The sequence below is a fragment of the Podarcis tiliguerta genome, assembly GCF_965153285.1.
Source record: "Podarcis tiliguerta genome assembly, chromosome: 2".
In the NCBI taxonomy this organism is placed as follows: domain Eukaryota; kingdom Metazoa; phylum Chordata; class Lepidosauria; order Squamata; family Lacertidae; genus Podarcis; species Podarcis tiliguerta.
In genome coordinates, this window is record NC_139535.1 from 90,584,190 (window position 1) to 90,604,103 (window position 19,914).

Sequence of the window (19,914 nt, forward strand, 5' to 3'; positions counted from 1 at the left end):
TTCCTGGAGAGGCTTTGCGCGCAGCCGCCCCAAGCCAGAACAGCGAGACGGAGCCCTCCGTCTCGCTGTTCTGGCTTGGGGACAGCCTCCCTAGCCTCTGCAGGAGAGCGGGGTGAACGCACCCCGCTTTCCTGGAGAGGCTTTGCGCGCAGCCGCCCCAAGCCAGAACAGCGAGACGGAGCCCTCTGTCTCGCTGTTCTGGCTTGGGGACAGCCTCGCTAGCCTCTGCAGGAGAGCGGGGTGAACGCACCCCGCTTTCCTGGAGAGGCTTTGCGCGCAGCCGCCCCAAGCCAGAACAGCGAGACGGAGCCCTCCGTCTCGCTGTTCTGGCTTGGGGACAGCCTCCCTAGCCTCTGCAGGAGAGCGGGGTGAACGCACCCCGCTTTCCTGGAGAGGCTTTGCGCGCAGGCGCCCCAAGCCAGAACAGCGAGACGGAGCCCTCTGTCTCGCTGTTCTGGCTTGGGGACAGCCTTGCTAGCCTCTGCAGGAGAGCGGGGTGAACGCACCCCGCTTTCCTGGAGAGGCTTTGCGCGCAGCCGCCCCAAGCCAGAACAGCGAGACGGAGCCCTCCGTCTCGCTGTTCTGGCTTGGGGACAGCCTCCCTAGCCTCTGCAGGAGAGCGGGGTGAACGCACCCCGCTTTCCTGGAGAGGCTTTGCGTGCAGCCGCCCCAAGCCAGAACAGCGAGACGGAGCCCTCCGTCTCACTGTTCTGGCTTGGGGACAGCCTTGCTAGCCTCTGCAGGAGAGCGGGGTGAACGCACCCCGCTTTCCTGGAGAGGCTTTGCACGCAGCCGCCCCAAGCCAGAACAGCGAGACGGAGCCCTCTGTCTCGCTGTTCTGGCTTGGGGACAGCCTCACTAGCCTCTGCAGGAGAGCGGGGTGAACGCACCCCGCTTTCCTGGAGAGGCTTTGCGCGCAGCCGCCCCAAGCCAGAACAGCGAGACGGAGCCCTCTGTCTCGCTGTTCTGGCTTGGGGACAGCCTCCCTAGCCTCTGCAGGAGAGCGGGGTGAACGCACCCCGCTTTCCTGGAGAGGCTTTGCACGCAGCCGCCCCAAGCCAGAACAGCGAGACGGAGCCCTCTGTCTCGCTGTTCTGGCTTGGGGACAGCCTTGCTAGCCTCTGCAGGAGAGCGGGGTGAACGCACCCCGCTTTCCTGGAGAGGCTTTGCGCGCAGCCGCCCCAAGCCAGAACAGCGAGGCGGAGCCCTCCGTCTCGCTGTTCTGGCTTGGGGACAGCCTTGCTAGCCTCTGCAGGAGAGCGGGGTGAACGCACCCCGCTGCCCTGGAGAGGCTTTGCGCCCAGCCGTCCCCAAGCTAGAACAGCAAGACGGAGCCCTCCGCATCGCTCCGTCTCCCTGTTCTGCCTTTCAGCTTAGCTGCGCAGCCTGCATTCGCTCTATAGGACGCACACACATTTCCCCTTAATTTTTGGAGGGGAAAAAGTGCGTCCTATAGAGCGAAAAATACGGTAGTTATGTACATATTTTCCCCCTTACACAGTATGTATATATAATTACATACCTAATGTAAAGGAGTGTCTCTCCCTTTATGAACATGGCCATGAAATTTGTAGGAGAGACCTTTTTGGAGATCCATATATATTGGTATATAAGACAACAACTCAAGATAGGGCCTTTTCTGTAGTGGCACCCAACCTATATGGAACTCCCTCCCATCAGAAATGTATCTGGTATCTACTTTGTATGGAATTTGATGCCAAATGAAGACATACCTCTTCAGGGCACTTGGTAGTGCTTGATCAGTGTTGCCCAACTGTAATGGCAGAACTGCTTTCTGCTGTTGGCTTAGGATAGATTTTTGTACTAGTTCTAACACATTGTGTTTTGCAGTTTTTGCAGCTATATAATAAATATTTATTAATATTTCATTATTGACTTAATTAAATGCAGAATAGTTATTTGATAACTTCATTGTTTATGACAAAGGACATAATTTAAATTTATTCTATGAATAAATGAATCAAAATAAATATTACACTCCATGCATCTGATGAGTGTAATATTTATTTTGATTCATTTAACCTGCATGCTGTTACTTTGAGCAATAAATGCCCCTTCCCAGCAGTGGGTGCAAAGGGGCTTTCCTTGCTTTTGCCCCGTCAAGCTGTCTTTTATTCCACTCTGCAATATCCAAGAGCAACAGCCATGTGCCAAAGGCATCAAAGTAAGAACACCCCCTTTTTTTCTTTTTTGGCATCCTATTTCCCAAGGCAGAATCAGCTTGTTTTAATACTTGACACAGCTATGGCATCTGTCACAGTTTTCTTCAATAAACATTCAAACACTTTTGCTTTCTTGGTGTAATGTTGGGTTTTGGTCCTTTCCATCTGTTCTGCATTGGCATTTATTGGGGGGCACAGCACAAAGGAAGGAAAGGAATAGCTCTTTTTTGCACTTCTTTTTCTCCTCTTTGTTTTGATAGGAACAAACATCTTCATTCTGGTTCCCTGCAACATTTGTTTTGATAGATTTGCATAATTGGGTTTTTTTCCAATCAGATCTTCGTAGCAACAGTGTCTGTCAATCAGATTCTAACCAGATAAAGCACATTAAACTGACAGTTCTATTATTTTATTTCAGTTTCTTACCACCTGATCCTATGCATGTTTGCTTGGACATACGCCCCACTGAATTCAATGGTATTGCATCCTGGTGAGCATGCTTAGGATCTGCAGCTTCAGAGAGGCATAAAGAGGGGCTGATAAACAAAACACACAACCGTTGGGGGGCTTCTGTAACATTGTCAAATGCTATTCAGGCTGCACCCCTCTAGAATCATCTTCCCTTAGCTTAAAATGAGAGCTGAAAGCAAAGAGTATTTTTCAAATGGTCAAATCCATTCAAATTACTGAAATTCAAACCATCAAGGAATTGGTGTCAGTTTCAGACATCTTATTTGGGCTATATTGAATTAAAAACAGAATATACCAGTAAATTCAAACTTGGCAAGTTAGATTAAATGCACCCATTTGAATGCTCTGGAGTTCTATTAAATTTGAATAAGGAATGACAGTTTTAGTTATTGAAATGCTTTAAAGTCAAAGTACCGGCAACTGAAATTTCTGGGTTTGGAATTGAAGCCATCCATACAACTTAACGGCATGTTTGGCTGATGAACAAATGAAAGGTTTTATTGTCATGGACGAATGTCTGTTAGGAGTCCAACTGGTGTCACAAAACAAGCAAGAGGTTAAAATAAATTTTCGGTTTTCATACCCAAACCACCAGGGCCAGATATTTTGCTATCTGGAGCAAAGGATAAGATGGTGCCCCTCCAAATTCCACAACTGAAAGCCAGATAAATTGATTGTTGAATCTTACTTTTAACACTGGTGACCAGATACCATCTACTACCACACTGGAGAGTAGCATGGCAGAGTAGCTGGTCCAGAACAGGTCATGTAGCAACAGAACAAAATGGCTCGAGGCTCAGGAAGGAAAGTCACAAGATGATAATGCTTCCCCAGGGCAGCTGCCACCTTAGGCAGTTGCCTCACCCTGCCTAATGATAGGGCCAGCCCTACAACCCATGTTGATGAAGCTACCACAAAGGGTGTCATTTCAAAACATGTTGCAGTTAGTCATTAGAAGCAGCTGCATCAAAAACTAGTCCTACCCTGGAGATCAAGCTTTCAGACCCAAGACATTCCAGTGTTAAGGCTGTGAGCATCATTCCTTATGGATCCAAAACAGCACTGCTCAGCTCACACACAGGAGGGAAGTTATCAGCAGGATTGGTGAGGCGAAAACCCAAAGCTTGCAGTAGTACAAAAATCTTTAAAGGGAGTGAAGACTCTGAAGACTCAGCAGCATGCGCAATGGGCACAGAATGCTGACCAGAGTAGGGTGGGCAGACAGTGGGAAGGGAGAATAGAATGGAACAGAGCGGCTGTAATCCTAATCAGGAGCACTACAGCATTTTGAAGCAATTCCACCCTGTGTTCCGCTAAAGTTCTCTCTTTTCTGGGTCACAAAATCTGCGTCCCATAGATTTCAAGGAACTACCTCCAGATGTGTGCCTTTGTAGCTTAGCCACTTCACACCGACTAAGATTTCCATAACTGGTAAAGCACATAATTTTGTTTTAAATGATTGCGTGACCCACAAAGAACTGTGGCATGAAAACAAATTTAAGTTTCTGCTTTTTCTTTTCTTTCTTTTTACTTCCCCTCCCCCCACCCACAGAAACTGAACATGTGTGTTAGTTAGTTAATAAAATGTGCTCTTCATTAAGGCTGGGAGTTTTCAAACTTTTGTCAAATGGGGCTTCACATGAATCCCTTTCCAACTATTAAAGTAAAAACGCTCTTTTAATGAGCGAGCAATCATTGACACTGTTCTCCATTAACTTGCTTTATAAAACAATTCTTACATGAGTGATTTGGATAGGGCGAGAGCTATTTTGAGCTTGTGGGCCATTATTAACTTTCAGATGCTTTTCTTTAAAAAAATAAAAATCCCTCTATTGCATGTTGTCAGGGAGGTTATTAGGAAACAAACTGACATCTGGTTTGGTTGAATTTAGCAATTGTTCTTTGCATGCAGGACCTATGAAAGAATTAGCCGTTTTAAGAGTAAATAGTCATAGGATTTCAAAATGGTGCCTGCCAGCACACAGAATTCAGAAGAAACCACTTAATATCAAACAGGCAGCAGCGGGCAGTGAAGTGGGACAGCAGTGCTGACCTGGCCTCCAGTCGCCCATATCGCTGCTATATACCAGGACTGAAAGCAGGAGGGATGAGGCATTGGTGAGGTCAGCATGGTGCTGATGCACTGGTGGAGCCAATCTGGTGTTCCCACCGTATTATTCACTCTGTGCCAACCTCACAACCACCTTGTCCCTCCCCATCTCTGTCCTGGTACGCAGAAGCTATGAGGGCAGCTGGAGGCCAGGTGGGTGCCATTGCCCCATCCCTCCATCCACTACTGAACAGAGGTCTTTTAACTGGCATTTTATTTCGGGGGGGAATAAGGTGGCCCAGGTACAAAGAGGACAGGGGTGTGTGTGGCTCCTGCAGCTTCAGTGGTTGTGGAGAAGAGGGAATTTCAGTAGGTGTGACTTCCCCTCCTGAGCAAGGGCTTAGATCTGGGGGACACAGGAAATGTGAGGATAAAAGATGGGCATGGAAAAAGGTTTTGAAGTGGGGCTGGTGTTGATCAGAAGTGTCAAGTAGAGCAACCAGGAAGATTAAATGGGAAACAGGGGGTGGGGTGGAGAAAGACATGTCCCTGAAGCTGAGGAACAGAGAAGCAGCTGAAGCTTTTGCTCAGAATTTGTTCTCAAGTTCATGGAGGATAAGGCTGTCCATGGCTACTAGCCATGATGGCTATGTTGGGTCTCCACTGTCGAAAGCAGTGTTGCTGGATAGTACAAGTTGGGAGGTCGCTGTTTCACTGAGGGGCTGGCTTCCTGTAGGCATTTTAATGGCCACTGTAAGAACAGGATGCTGGTCAATACGGACCTCTTCTTGTGGTATGTGTAGACCAGCAGGGCTCTTCTTATGTGCAGAAGGATAGTCTTTGAATTCAAGTGTGAGAAAACTGAATAAATTTTGGATTAAAAGTGACCAGCTCAGACAGGATAGAAGAGAGCTGGACCATGAATCATGGGCTTGCAAAGGATTTCAGTAGTCCTCTACATTGGTGTTGGGAGTGGGGGGCAGTGTAAAACCCCCTAAAGGGAGTCGGGGCTCATATACTAACTTCTCCATGGAACACACTTCTTGCCTAGAAACCAAAATAGATATTACTTGAGCTTCAGTCGTCTCTAACAATTATTCTTTGCCTTCCAGAGATGTGGATTTTCTAACCGCCTCAAGCCGGTTCTCTTGCTGTCCCAGATCCAGCCAGCCTGTCACCGCAGTGGGGGAGGGAGGGAGCACTGCCTCTAGACAATGTGCAATCCCTTTCTGAGAATTCTCTCTGTGGTCTGCAGAGATTACACTCTAAAATTGCCGCATGCTTCACGCAAAGGAGTCTAATATTCCAAACCTTTTCTGACTGCTATTAATATTTTATCTGCAGCCCTTAAAGCAGGACCTTATCCAGTCCTCCAGCAGCTCGTCTGCATGGCATGCTTGCTGACCTTGTAGAGACCCATCTTTTGTGCAGTACTCCAAAGAAGGCAGGGAATGTTTTCTTGGTGAAGAAACTTGTGTGGTCACAGCAGGAACCTGCAAGATTTGATTAATTACAGAGGCCAGCCTGGAAAAGTGGCTATTAACTGATTCCCGAGTCATTCTCCACACATCATGATCTATCATGTTTTGAGTTTTGAACAGCATTCTTATCTTAGAGGCCTTGTCTTCTCCCTCAGCATAATCAGAGATTGCAAAGAGATTAGTCTGAAGTGTGGTGTCTTTAATTATTATCATTGCAAAGTCGCGTTTCCACTAGCTACTTCTGTGATCATTTGTAAATGTGATCCAGAGAGGACCCTTAGCCACCCCTGGGGAACCTATGGACTTTGACTAAGCTATAGGGATGTCAGGTTAGGCTTGGATTTCCCAGGTACCCTTTGGGAAAATGTGGAGCATAATGACTGGAGGTTTTTAGGAAAAATGAATTAGATAAGGACTGTGATGCAGTGGTATGTAATAGCTAAATGCTAACAAGTTTTGGGTGCTGTGTTGAGCTTCCCAACACCAACATGGCCATTAAGGTGTACCTTGCATAAGTAATAGCTTTTGGTACTATCCTGTTTCCGAATATTCAGGGTTCAGCATTTTGCACTGGGGAGGTAGAGACCACCAAGAGGGATATATATAATTCCCCTGAAGGTCACAGACAACTTTAGGCAGCTATATCAGCCTTCCCCTACCTGGTGCCTTCCTAATGTTTTGAAGTTCAGCTCCCATCATCTCTTACCATGCTGGCTACCGTGGAAGAGAGAGTTGGAATCCAAAACATGGGGGGGGGGGGTTACCATGTTTGAGGAAGACTGAATTAGAGAAAGGACGAGGTTTGTTTCTGTGTTCATTGCTAATTGAGGTTCAGCTGTGTACATTGCTGGAAATGAGTAGGTTGGCCTCATGTGCTCAAAGGTAACCTAAGTGTGGGCCCTGGGTTGATACTGCTTGAAACTTGCAATGTTTATTTATTTATTTATTTAACTATTCAGTGGTACCTCAGGTTAAGTACTTAATTCGTTCTGGAGGTCCGTTCTTAACCTGAAACTGTTCTTAACCTGAAGCACCACTTTAGCTAATGGGGCCTCCCGCTGCTGCTGCGCCACCACACAATTTCTGTTCTCATCCTGAAGCAAAGTTCTTAACCTGAGGTACTATTTCTGGGTTAGTGGAGTATGTAACCTGAAGCGTATGTAACCCGAGATACCACTGTACTCCTATAATTTCCTATAAATTAGCAGAGATAGATAGATGATAGATATAGATAGATATATAGATATAGCTACAGCTATAGCTACAGCTATAGCTATAGATATAGATATTAATGAAAGCACAAAAATCTGTCCCCCCCCCCCCTGTTTTTTTCTGCGTTGACTTTCCTGAACTACACCTTAAATGTAGAGAAAGGAAGAAAATTCACAGGATTTGGGTCAAAAGAAAAAGGATACTCACACATCTTTCAGATTCCCTTCACACATGTGGATTAGGAAACCCAGCTCTGCACGAACAGCAGGCATAGAGGAAACTGAGGTGGATAGCTGTGGTAATGTGACAGATAGGAGGGTGGGATCTAGATTTTCCTCCCCTTGCAAGAACTGCTTTGCATGCCTACCTCCAGAAAGCTGGTGCTCAGCTTGTTTGTGAAGCAAGGATGGTATCAAGACTCTCAGCAATGTATTTAATATGTCCTGAACGTTACATGGGATGCACAACAGCCCCACACAACACACACTATTTCTGGTGCCTTCCACTTTCTATCAGGCATTTCCATGTATTCTGGAATTCTTAGTACACGTAAAAAGATGTCACTGCTCATTCTAGGAATATAGAGAAAGATGTGAGATTGTACTGCGGGAAAATGATTTGCAGTGCATATCCCACCTCAATGTATAAGAGAGCCAGCAGCTGTCCATGGTACTAACACAGATAAAAGTGCATGAGAAAAAGCAAAGGGGCGTTCACGAAATTAAATCTTATCCTGTACATATTTGGACTTGTTTCTTCTTTGATAGCAAATGTTGTGGGTATTTCAGCATGAAAGCAAGAAACCATTTAGCAGCTCCCAGGTATGTAAATATGCACAGCTTGGCAAATGAGATTAAAATATTGCATCTCTCTCTCTCTCTTTTTAAATAGGAACGAATTTTCCTCACACTCTCCAACTATATTTTCACAGCAATCTTCCTGGCTGAAATGACCATCAAGGTAAATTACCCTTTGGCCTTTTGGCCTCATCCTGAACCCTCATGAAACACATCTTTCCTACCTACTGAACTCATTTCATCAATATAAGCTGTATGCCAGTATGCACATGTCCTGTGAAAACGGGCTTCCCTACTGGGACATCCCAGCATGCACATGGCAAAACCTCTGAGAGTGTTTGGAACTCATATGCACCCATTAAGCTACATGTTTGTAGCAGCTAATAGAGCAAGACTAGAAACCAGTGATGCTCCAGATGATGCTGGACTACAGTTTCCACCATCCCTTTTCCTTGGCCATGCTTGCCTGGCCTGATGGGAATTGGAATCCAACAACATGGGGAGCCACAAGTTCCCCATCCCTGTTAACAGAGGTTGGCTAGTGGAATGTGTACTCCCATCTGTTGACCTTATGAACCACAGAACTGAGACCCTGTGCAGCAGCTTCCCATGTAAGCTAAATGAAGACCAAGCACATTCCACAAGGGCTCATTTTCGACATCTCAGTTTGTATCTGCTATATTCTCTTTTAAGAGATTTACCATTCAGACCTGCTTGCCTCTGAAAAGGCCAGAGTTTTAAATGTTCGGCTGAAACTTTCTAACTTGCTGGGAATTGGTGGGGATGTCACCCTTTCCCACCAGTGTGTAGGAAGAAATACTTCCAACAAATCTAGCGTGTGTGAAATTAGCAACCTCTCAAATGTTTCATTTTAGATGTTGTTGTGACCTTCTTGCACCTGAAAATTGTTTGAAAGCCTTGTGGCTCAGGATAGCATATGGTCAGCAGCTTCCAACCATTTATATCTGCAGTCAGCTGTAAGAAAATATTAATCGTGTGTGCCATTCTTTTATGTAATTTCTATACATTATTGCAGACACTTTTGTGCAATTAGGTTTTAACTGCATTAAAAATACATCAGCTGTTAAAGGCACAATCTGGGATGTTTCTGCGTAGTTATTTTTTACGAACCTTAACATTATAACACTTTGCAGGATGGCTTAGTTGTGCTTCTATAACTGGGAAGCCAATGCATTTGCAGTTTCATATCTGTAAATAATGCATTCAACATATTGGCTCAATTAGTCATCTTTTGTTGCAATTTTGACATCTTGACAGGTGGTGGCATTAGGCTTGTGCTTTGGTGAGAAGGCATACTTGAGAAGTAGTTGGAATGTGCTGGACGGGGTGTTGGTTCTCATCTCAGTGGCTGACATCCTGGTTTCGATGGTTTCCGATAGCGGCACAAAAATCCTTGGAATGCTAAGAGTCTTGAGGCTACTGCGAACTCTCAGACCATTAAGGTAAGGAAACTACAGAGGGTTATGTAGGATGATCAAAGGATGTGGGGCTGGGTGTGGGGAAATGATGAATCAAGTGTGTAATGGGAAGAAATAAGGGTGCTCTTGAAGAAATAAGGAGTGGAAGGACACCTGTACAGGGGCAACATACCATTAAATGTTTGCAGATGAAATCTGTACTTGAGAGAGCGCCACAGGCCTCAACAGAGATGCTAGAGGCACAGCACACCACTTCAGGATGCTATGTTCAGTGACCTTTGGCAAAAGCAGTCTGTTGCTCATGCTAAATAATAAATTGAATTTGTATGAATAGGAACTGTCTGTCTCACAGTGGATACACATGACCAGATATTTGGGCTTTTTTGTTTAATTGATAGTCCTTCCCTTATGTTGTCAACTGCCCTGTTGTAAATAACTGTGACAGTTTTACTGTAGACAAAATAATTTCAGACAAGTCTTCAGTTAATAATAATAATAAAAATCTTTAGCATGCACCTGAAAGAGTAGTTTGTTGGATAATGCCTTAGATCAGATGGTAGTGAATTCCACACTGTGGTGGATGCAAGGCTAAAAGTAGGAGCTCTTAGTACTACCAGGAGGTCCTCTACCATCAAATGTAGTAGCCAAGCAGGGTTGTAAAGGAAGAAGTGGTCTCTCAAATAGCTGGGTCCCAAGTTGTTTAGGCTGTGTAAACAAGTAACAATGTGAACCTGCCTGCTGGTATACAAACAGCCAGTGCAGCTGCTTCAACAAAAGTGTAATATGGTGTCTTGGGTTTTTCCTTCTGCCGAAATAATGTTTTTTGGGGACAGATGAGTGATCAAGACTGCTGTTACAACTAGCATGCTTCTCCCTGGAGAGACCAGGGATGATTAGGTGCTTGTTTACTGAGGTCTGTTGACAACCTGCATTAAAGCACTCGGAAAAGACCCCGTTTAAAAGAAGAGAGAAGGAATTCCAAGTGTTGTTTGTAGATAACTTTCCGAGGTGCTGTGGCATTAGCTACTCATTTAGATTTAGATTTTTAATGCTACCCTTCCACAAAGTGTTCTATACAGTTTATACAGTTTATAAAAGTTATGAATCGGTTAAATAAAGACACAAGAAAATAACATCAGGGTATGTATTAACAGGGACATGGGGGGCGCTGTGGGTTAAACTACAGAGCCTAGGACTTGCCGATCAGAAGGTCAGCGGTTCGAATCCCGATGACAGGGTGAACTCCCATTGCTCAGTCCCAGCTCCTGCCAACCTAGCAGTTCGAAAGCACGTCAAAGTGCAAGTAGGTAAATGGTGTTTCCATGCGCTGCTCTGGTTTGCCAGAAGCGGCTTAGTCATGCTGGCCACATGACCCGGAAGCTGTACGCCAGCTCCCTCAGCCAGTAAAGCGAGATGAGCGCCGCAACCCCAGAGTCGGCCACGACTGGACCTAATGGTCAGGGGTCCCTTTACCTTTTCCTTTATGTATTAACAACAATATCAGTGCAATCAATGCAAGATCATAGGGAACTTCCTACTGAATCTATCCGTCCATCATGCTCAGTGTTGTCTACACAGACAGATAGAAGCTCTTCAGGGTTTTAGGCAGGGGGCCTCACCCAGCCCTACCTAGAGATGCTGGGAATTGAGCATGGGACATTCTAAATACAAAGAAGATGCTCTACTGTTGAGCTACAGCCAATCATTAGGGGGGCGGAATAATTATTGTGAAATACCTAAGATGCATATACCGTATTTTTCGCCCTATAGGACGCACTTTTCCCCCTCCAAAAATGAAGGGGAAATGTGTGTGCGTCCTATGGGGCGAATGCAGGCTTTCGCTGAAGCCTGGAGAGCAAGAGGGGTCTGTGCGCACCAACCCCTCTCGCTCTCCAGGCTTCAGGAGAGCCCCACCGCCAGCCCCACAAGCTCGGGAGACAGCGGGGAGGCGCAGCGCGCCATCCCACTGTCTCCCGACATGGTTTGGAGGCTGCAGGCGGGGAGAAGCCTGCTTCTCCCAGCCCCGCAAGCTCCCAGAGCGATGGCGAAGCTGCGCACAGCTTCGGGATCGCTCTGGGACCCGTTCTGGGGGCTGGGGATGGGGGAAGCCCACCCCCAGCCCTGCAAGCTCCCAGAGCGGGCTTCGCACAGCTCTCTGCAAGCTGTGGGAGCCCGGCATGACTTCGAGCTGGCCTCCAACGGCTTGTGGAGAGCTGCCTGTTCTGGGGGCTGGGGTGGGGGAAGCTCGGACTTCCCCCGCCCCAGCCCCGTGCCTGGGGGGAAAATAATTTTTTTCCCCTTTATTCCCCCCCCAAAAAAAATCTAGGTGCGTCCTATGGGCCAGTGCATCCTATAGGGTGAAAAATACGGTAACTAAAAAAAAATATATATTTTTTGCAAAATTAAAATAACTTTACCTGGTGCTGGAAAGACCACAGTGTAGGTATCAGGCAAAAGGCTCGCTCCTTAGTAACCACACATCTCATTTGGTGGAGGCATCTAGAGTACAACCTCTAATGAAGATCTTAAGGCATATGCAGAAAAAGGTGAACTTTCCAGTAGCATGGCCCCAAGCCATTTAGGAGATTAAAGAATAATATTAGCACCTTGAATTCGGCACAGAAATATTTTGAAGCCAGTGCAGATGTTAAAGTCCTGATGTGATAATTAATATTCTCACTGCCCTGTATTGGAGCAGCTGACTTTCCAGTCTGTTTCCACAGTTAGCCCCGTGTATAGCACATTGTAGTAATCCACCAGCCCCTTGTAAATCTGGATTACTTGCAACTAATTTTTTTTTCCTGGCTGCTATTGCCAGGATCAAATACAAGAGAAACCAACATTTAAAATGTATTCAGAATAATGGGGGGGGGGGGGGGTTGAATACTATTCTGTCCTGGCTTTGGCTTCCAAAATAGATGTATGAATTATTCACTCCTCATAACACTACGCCACAAGTCATTTTTTGTGGCTCTTTTCTATCATATTAACACTTCTCTGAGTGTTGAAGGCAAATCTGAATTTCCCTCACTTTGTGACAAGTGCTCTGATCGGACTAGTAGGCTTAAAGCTGGCAAACGTGTTCCAGCAGATCTGAGACTGACAGGTGTTTAGGATGGAGCTGTCTGCATGGTGCAAGTTTAGCAGAAAGAATCGAGACTGCTGAGGCTAGCAGAACTGGGAAATACTCCAGGGATTAGATGGGGAGGTACGTTTTGGAAGGGGGAGTAACACATGCCCTGACTTCAATTTTCTTCATTTGTCATGCACTTGACACTAGCTTAAAACCATTCTCACTACAGCCTCAGGTAGCTGAAATGGATGGATTCTCTGCATGGAGAGCTAGATCACATTCCTGAAGGACTTGCCAACAAATGCAGCATCCCCATTCCCAAATATTAGTGCTACCTCTAATAGCCTCAGCTGCTGCCCCCCACCCACCCACCCACAACCTCTTGGATACCACTGATCTTCTGTTCCTGCCTACCACCTCCGTGGTCTCTGATCCACCACACTATTAATTTAGAGCCAAAAAGCCCTGCTGATTTTACCATTAAGGGTCCCTGGAGCCCTTAAGCAAAAACATGTTGCCCTCTTTCAGTGATTAGGGATTAGTTGTATTCTGCAAAAGTCTTTACATTTTTGTTTCCTGAAGACATGAGAACTGCATTAGCATTGAAGCTGAGGAGGAAACGACAGAGAGGTTTTTAAGCCAAAGCTGTGCACGTTTCTGCACCAAGTAATCCAAATGTGGTTTTGGTGCCCGGAATAAATAGTGCAACTTACATAATGCATATTGCAACATTTGGATGTGATTGTTTTTCATTATATAGTCTACTTCAAGGAATTTGCAGGCCCCCCCCTTCCCACGCCAATGAAAAATATAGAAGAACGTAGATCTGGTGGGGAAATGGTGAAGCAGACTAGAGAACAGAGCCAAGGGAATGACAGAAGAATCCCTGTCCAGCTTGTAGAAATCTTTCATCAAAACATGCCTGCGCACATCCAAATCTTCCCCCACCCTAGCACCAAGTGTAACTGTACTCTTCTCTACCAAAAGGAAACAGCTTAGACAAACACGCCTCCCTTTTTATCCAAAGAGGCGCCACTTCATACATGCACTCTGTGATGTGGTGTCCGCAACGGATGCAAACCATATGGGCACTTCTCCACATGGTATGTCGTTTGTGTGAAGCGCTGCCCTTGTGATTCAAGCCAGTTTTAACCGCGCCAGCAAAGCCTTGGAGGTTGTGCAAGCTTTGTTGGCCAGGAACTATGTGTCCAAGGCTTTACACAAGGTTTGCCATGTGGCAGGGCACACATGGCTCACATCCTTGGTGGCCATCACACCACGGCCACACGCACATCCGTATTAACCTCTACCTGGACTAGGCTTGCAGAAAGCATTCCATTCACTGTATGTGCGTATGTGGTGTGTTTATTTGCCGGAGGAGTTATATAAAGATCATCCATCTGCTTCCTTTTTTCAAAAAAATGAAGAGAATACAACATTCTATTATTAACAAAAAGCAAAGCAGTTGTCTGTGTAAATTCTTGTTCTAATTGCTCAGGGAAAATAATGGAGATTGGAAAGTGATATTTCTATTATTGTACACGGGGATTTAGTGAGAGGCAGTGGCGAGCAATAAAATCTGTGTTGTAGTTTCCTGCTTCCAGCATTTAGGGGCATACCTGCTTTAAATAGTTCACTAGAACACTACAGATTACGCCTAGCGTTAAGCATGACTAATTTTATAAGCAGGAGTACTCTGGTGGTTGAAGACTGACTTGTGATTGGCTCCAGCTAAAAATGAGTAGGCATATCAAAGGTGAGTGTGACAAATAGGGGTTTTTTAATATAAAAAAGATGAGAAGAGGAGGAAGGAGACATTGTGCAGAAGTCTCCGAGGGCGACATGAAATGAAGACCCTCAACAGGAGCTACTCTAATAAGACCTGGAAGCAAAGGGCTGGCAGAGTAGAGCGCAACCCTCAACCACTGGGACAGTAAGAAGGACAAAGGAAAATGGGGAGAGCCCAGCCTGGAGGGCCTTGTAAGGTAAAATACCTGAAGGAAAAGGGAGAAAACCCTAGTGAAGGATTAAGGACAATTGCTGCAACATTGTCTGGGTCAGGGCTGCTTTTATATATGGAGTACCAATTAGTTGTAGACTCAGCTGATTTAGGCAGGAATGGGAAACCTTTGGTTCTCTGGATGTTGTTGGACTCCAACTCCCATGAGTCCTAGCCAACATAGCAAGTGGTCAGGGATGGTAGGAGTTGGAGTTCTACAACATATAGAGGTCCACCATTTCCCCATCCTTGAGCTAAGGGTAGAATGGGGGAAAGAAGACTTCCAGTCCCAGCCCTAAGCTAGTGTTCAAGTGTGATGCTGCCCATTACTCCAAAGATAGTGACTGTTGTCCAGGTAGGGTGGCAATCCTGCTATAGGAGGAATGTATGGGTTGCCCCTAGATCCTGCTTTGTCACTGGAGACACAGTTGACCACAGTCGCATTGAATGCCTTCTACCAGATACAGCTGGCATGCCAACTCCGATCCTTTCTGGATAGAGATAGCTGAGCCTCACTCATCCATGTTTTGGTAACCTCCAGGTTAGATTTTGGTAATGCGTTATATGTGGGGCTGCCTTTGAAAAGAGTTTGGAAAGTACCATTAGTTCAAAATACAGCTGCTAGATTGCTAACTAGAACCAGATGCAATGATCACAAAATGCCAGTGCTTCATTAATTGCACTGGATCCTTGTCTTGTTCTGAGTTCAGTTCAGTTCTTAACTCCTAAAGCCCTTAATGGCTTAGGTCCAAGTTGCATGATGAATCTTATACTTCTTTATCAGTCAAGGTCATCTTCGAAGGCCATCACTTTTGGATGCTCCTGCCATCACAGATTCAGTGGGAGGTGACAAGGAAAAGGTTCTGCTTGGTGGTGGTGCCCTGGTTGTAGAATTCTCTCTCCAGAAGAAAAAACAAAAACTTGCCTGGTACCTACTGGCATCATTTTTATTCTCCCAGGCATTTTAACTGGGTTTTATTTCGAGTGTTTGGTATTTATACTGTTCTGTAACCTGCTCTTATAGCTTCTGTTCTTGTTTTTATTGTATACATGTTATTCTTTTCTATGGAATTATTTTATTTCTGTTTTGATTATAATCTGCTTCTGGGAATTTTCTTTGAACTGCAGGGGATAAAGTAACTAAAATAAATAGGCAGGAATGCTAGTTTATTGCTGATCTTGAAAGTGGAGCTGCCTACATGGATGGGAGCTGCCTGTGCAGACCACACTAAGCTGAGGAGTAGGATGGTTGTTTTGGAGAATAAGGGGCAGACTATGTCTGCAGGGAAAGCTTTTCCCACTCACAGTGAACACTTTTGGAATGCACTCAAAATATGGGAAGCAGCCTTGGGAGAAAATGAAGGAAAGTACAATATAATATTCAATTTTTTTCATGTCCAGGTGGTTTTCATGCATTGGGTGGACTGTGCAAGGGTGGCTAGTGGGTCTTCTTGGATGCACTTAATGAGACCAAAGAAAAATGTTAACTAAAACTTCCAGCAAGGCTTCAGAGCCATGCTTTTACAACATTCACTCTACACTTGTTTTAGTGTACACCCACAAAGGACAGTTTCTGTTCGTTTACAAATGCAGTGTCCATTAAATAGTAAAACAGAGTACTTGTATTAACTACTGTTCACTCTGTATGTCCACATCCATTCTTAAGACTTTACTCCCAACTTGTTAAGCATGGCAAGCTGCTTTGGTCAATTTTTTTTAGGGGGACATTGCTTAAGGACTTGGTAGCTAACATAAGGCAAGCAAGCTTCTTCTTAATTCTCTTGGTAAAGTTCTGCCCTTGGTAAGACTTGTCCTTGGTAAGGCAGTGCAGTAATTCTAGCTGCTTTGTTTTCCTGCTTGCATCTGTCTCACGTATCGATTGCTTGCTCACTCTCTCCAATTTCAGCAGTATACTCTAATTCGCAGTTATGGAATTTTGTGCCGTATTCAGGAGTGGTGCTGCATCACAGAAGGTCACTGATTAGGTAGTTGTACAGAGTCCCAATCAAGGCTTCCTGGGTGAGTTTCAACTCAGGGAAGTTGGAATGTATATGACAGAATGGAGGTAGGAAAGTCAAGAGCAAAAGCATTTTAAGCAACGGTGTTATGAACAAACAACACAAAACCTAACACAGGGAATTGCTGTTATCATTGGATATAGAATTTAAAGCTACTTATAAAAGACAACTATTTTCTTAAAGCTTTTGTACCTCTTTCTTCAGCAAAAAAGAGGGGGTTCTATAAGAATTAGAAGTCATCCACATGGAGAATGATAAGCTGACTTTTAGTTGCTCTGCACAGATGTGGAAGGTGAAGCCTGTGGAGATATGTTATTCCACTATGCTCTTTGGAGAGTGAAGGGCTAGGATAGAATATACTCCATGTGGTGAAGAAGATCTCAGGTATATGGCAGTCCTACAGACCAATGGGCCAATGCCTGATTTGGTATTAAGGCACTTTTATGCTCCAGAGAAATTTGTGGGGATGACACTTATTCCAGGAATTTGATTAGATTATTCTGGGGTGCTCTCCATTTATAAATTCCACACTCTATGGCTCAGTGCCTAACAGGGCTTACTGATGGTCTCTTACGCAGGGCCCCTGAAAAATCATAAAGCCAACTGTGCATTTGTAATGGCGCTGTCACTTTTTCAGGGACAGTGTCATGCTACGAATCTGCAAGAAATGAAGTGGATCCATTAAAATTGGGGCGGGGAATCTCTGGTGCACAATCCAAGCATGGCCTGCCAGGCCTCCCCATGCAGCTGGTTGGTCTCTCCTGCAGCCCCACTCCTTCCAAAGCCCATTTCTCCTTCTTGGCTGCTTGTGTGAAACAGAGGACAGGGACAAGCTGGTGGTGCAGAAACAGACCATAACACGCACAGCAAAGGAAACGCAAGAGATGTGTATGAGAGGAGGGAGTGTGGGGATAAATGGATGTGAGTAAATGAGTGTGTGTGTGTGTGTGTGTGTGTTGGTGTAGATATGTGTGAAGTGGGAGGATTGTGTAGATTAATTGGTGTGTGTAGTCTTGGCCCCATCCCCTTCTGGATTTGGCCCTGTCTATTGCTGGCTCAAAAAAGAGAAAAGTTCCCCACTGAATCAATTTAAGGATACCTTTCTGGTGGAACCAGCAGAAATATAAGTAAATATCTTTGCTTTTTACCTTGAGAATGTGAATGATAACAGTGTATTCAGAAAGAAATACAAACTGCTGAAGCTTCGCCGAAGAGCAAAATACATAGAGATTTTCTCCAAATGGGTAGCAATGTTCAGAAATCCCAGTCAGGAAATAAGGCCACAAGTGACAGTGAGTTAGATTAAAACCATACATTCAAACTTCTTGCAGAAGTGAACCATTGTCCAAGGGCCTACATCTGAAGAATGATGACGGGTTATACAGTGCCAGACTCTGTTTACAGGAGCTTAGATTGTTACCCGTGAGGTCAAACGGGATACAGTTTAATTTCTCAGCCAAGGAGCATGGGGTTTCCAGGGAAGCACTACTGAGGCTACTGCTGTATTTTTAAAAGTTGAGCAAAATTAAAGACATGTTGACAGGATACATCACAGGCAACTGAATTCAGCACACACACAAATAAATCTATTTTATTTATTTTTATTAGATTTATATACCTCCCTTCATCACAAGATCTCAGGGCAATAGCTCAATTGTTTGAAACCAGAATCTGTGGGCCAATGCCCTTAATTGGCATCATTATACCACAGACTTTTCCTCATCATTTGCAGAAACTGGAGTTTTGGTCAACTGTTCTGGTCATCAGGGGCCATAAGGGAAAGAATGCATGTTGCAGTCACAGCTCTTGACAACTTATGGCCTTTCTCCATTACAGTGCATTTAAATAGTCAAGCTAAAGGCATCTTGAAAGCTTTCTCACCTCACAGAGCCCCACTCACCTCACAGAGTGTTTGTTGTGGGGGAGGAAGGGAAAGGAGAATGTTATCCGCTTTGAGGCTCCTTAAAGGGAGTGAAAGGCGGGATATCATCCAATCGGGGTGTGGATATCAAATCCAAACTCTTCTTCTTCTCTTCTTCTTTCTCTCAAAAATTATCCCATGAGTACTCTGAGAATCCTAAGCTGTCAGTTGCTTCAGAATACCCATCTCATTCATTGTTGTAATTTTTTTAAAAAAAATCATTGTGGTAGCAAAGATGCATCCCCATATTCAGTGATAACCCAAATTCAGCCAAAGCTCTTTCTTTACATCTAGCTTCACATTTCTATGGCTGTTTGGAAGACTGGTTGTGTGCCCAGCCACAGAGTCCACTCTCCTGGTGCGCCTAACTGCTGAGTGGGAAAATGAATGGATACAACAACCACCTGGGATTTAAGTGGCCACAACTTTATTGATTTCAGATGTAGGAAGCTTTGGCATAGGCATTGGGCGTGTATCCCTCTCAGCCCCGCACCCCCTTGCTCGGGAACTGAGGCAAGACAGGGTCTATTCGGGGGTGGATCCATCGCAAAACGCAGGTTTACCCAAATGGCCCCCAAACGCTGTGGGAAGCTCTATGGCCCGCTAGCCCTACACACTTTGCTCTTTGGACAGAGACTTCCTTCTAGACCCGTCTAACGGGGTATGCCACCCCAGGGAACAGGGGGCGGATGAGTCACCACTTCACCACACCCCAATTGGATGAAAGACTATAGGATTCCGCCCAAGGCCTAAACTGCCAAAGTTGTGCTATGGGAAAAATGAAACCTGCCGAGCAGGGGAAATTGCTTCTCAGCTCTGAATACAGCAACCGCCAAAAGATCACAGCTAAGTAGATGGCCATCCCTCCCCGGCCCACTGCGGATTGGCTCATTAGGTGGGAACCTGTGAGCTTCTGCAGTGGCCAGAGGGGACAGGGAAACAATCTAAAATGGTGCTGCATGTCCAGGGGAGAGAGGAGGCGCCGCGTTGGGCCACAACTGCCACTCACCTGCAAGACGGTAAACGGCCATTACAATCGTATAAAGCACAGGGTTTATTACAGCAGTGTGGAAGAAAGCATGGCAAAAATACATAGATGTTTTAAGTTGAAATGCCACAAATTGGTCATTGTAAAACGACAATACTGTTCAGATGTCCCATTTATGCTGCTGTGTTTATATCTCTATGGGATAAGTGGGTTGTGTAAAAGCACAAAAATCCTGTAATTCTCTTTGTGTCTCATTCAGATCACACAAGTGCTCTCCCAAAT

General features: G+C 45.1%; 1 protein-coding gene across 3 annotated transcripts in view; it reads left to right on the forward strand.

Moving 5' to 3' along the window:
• The window catches only part of CACNA1G (calcium voltage-gated channel subunit alpha1 G), a gene marked incomplete at its 5' end in the record, with an annotated part of 323,156 nt that overhangs the window by 251,005 nt on the left and 52,237 nt on the right, over nt 1-19,914 (forward strand). For all 3 annotated transcript variants that reach the window (XM_083429993.1, XM_083429994.1, XM_083429992.1), the window contains 2 exons: nt 8,289-8,357; nt 9,473-9,657. In XM_083429993.1, the coding sequence (XP_083286119.1) occupies nt 8,289-8,357; nt 9,473-9,657 (254 nt within the window). The remainder of the gene's footprint in view (nt 1-8,288; nt 8,358-9,472; nt 9,658-19,914) is intronic.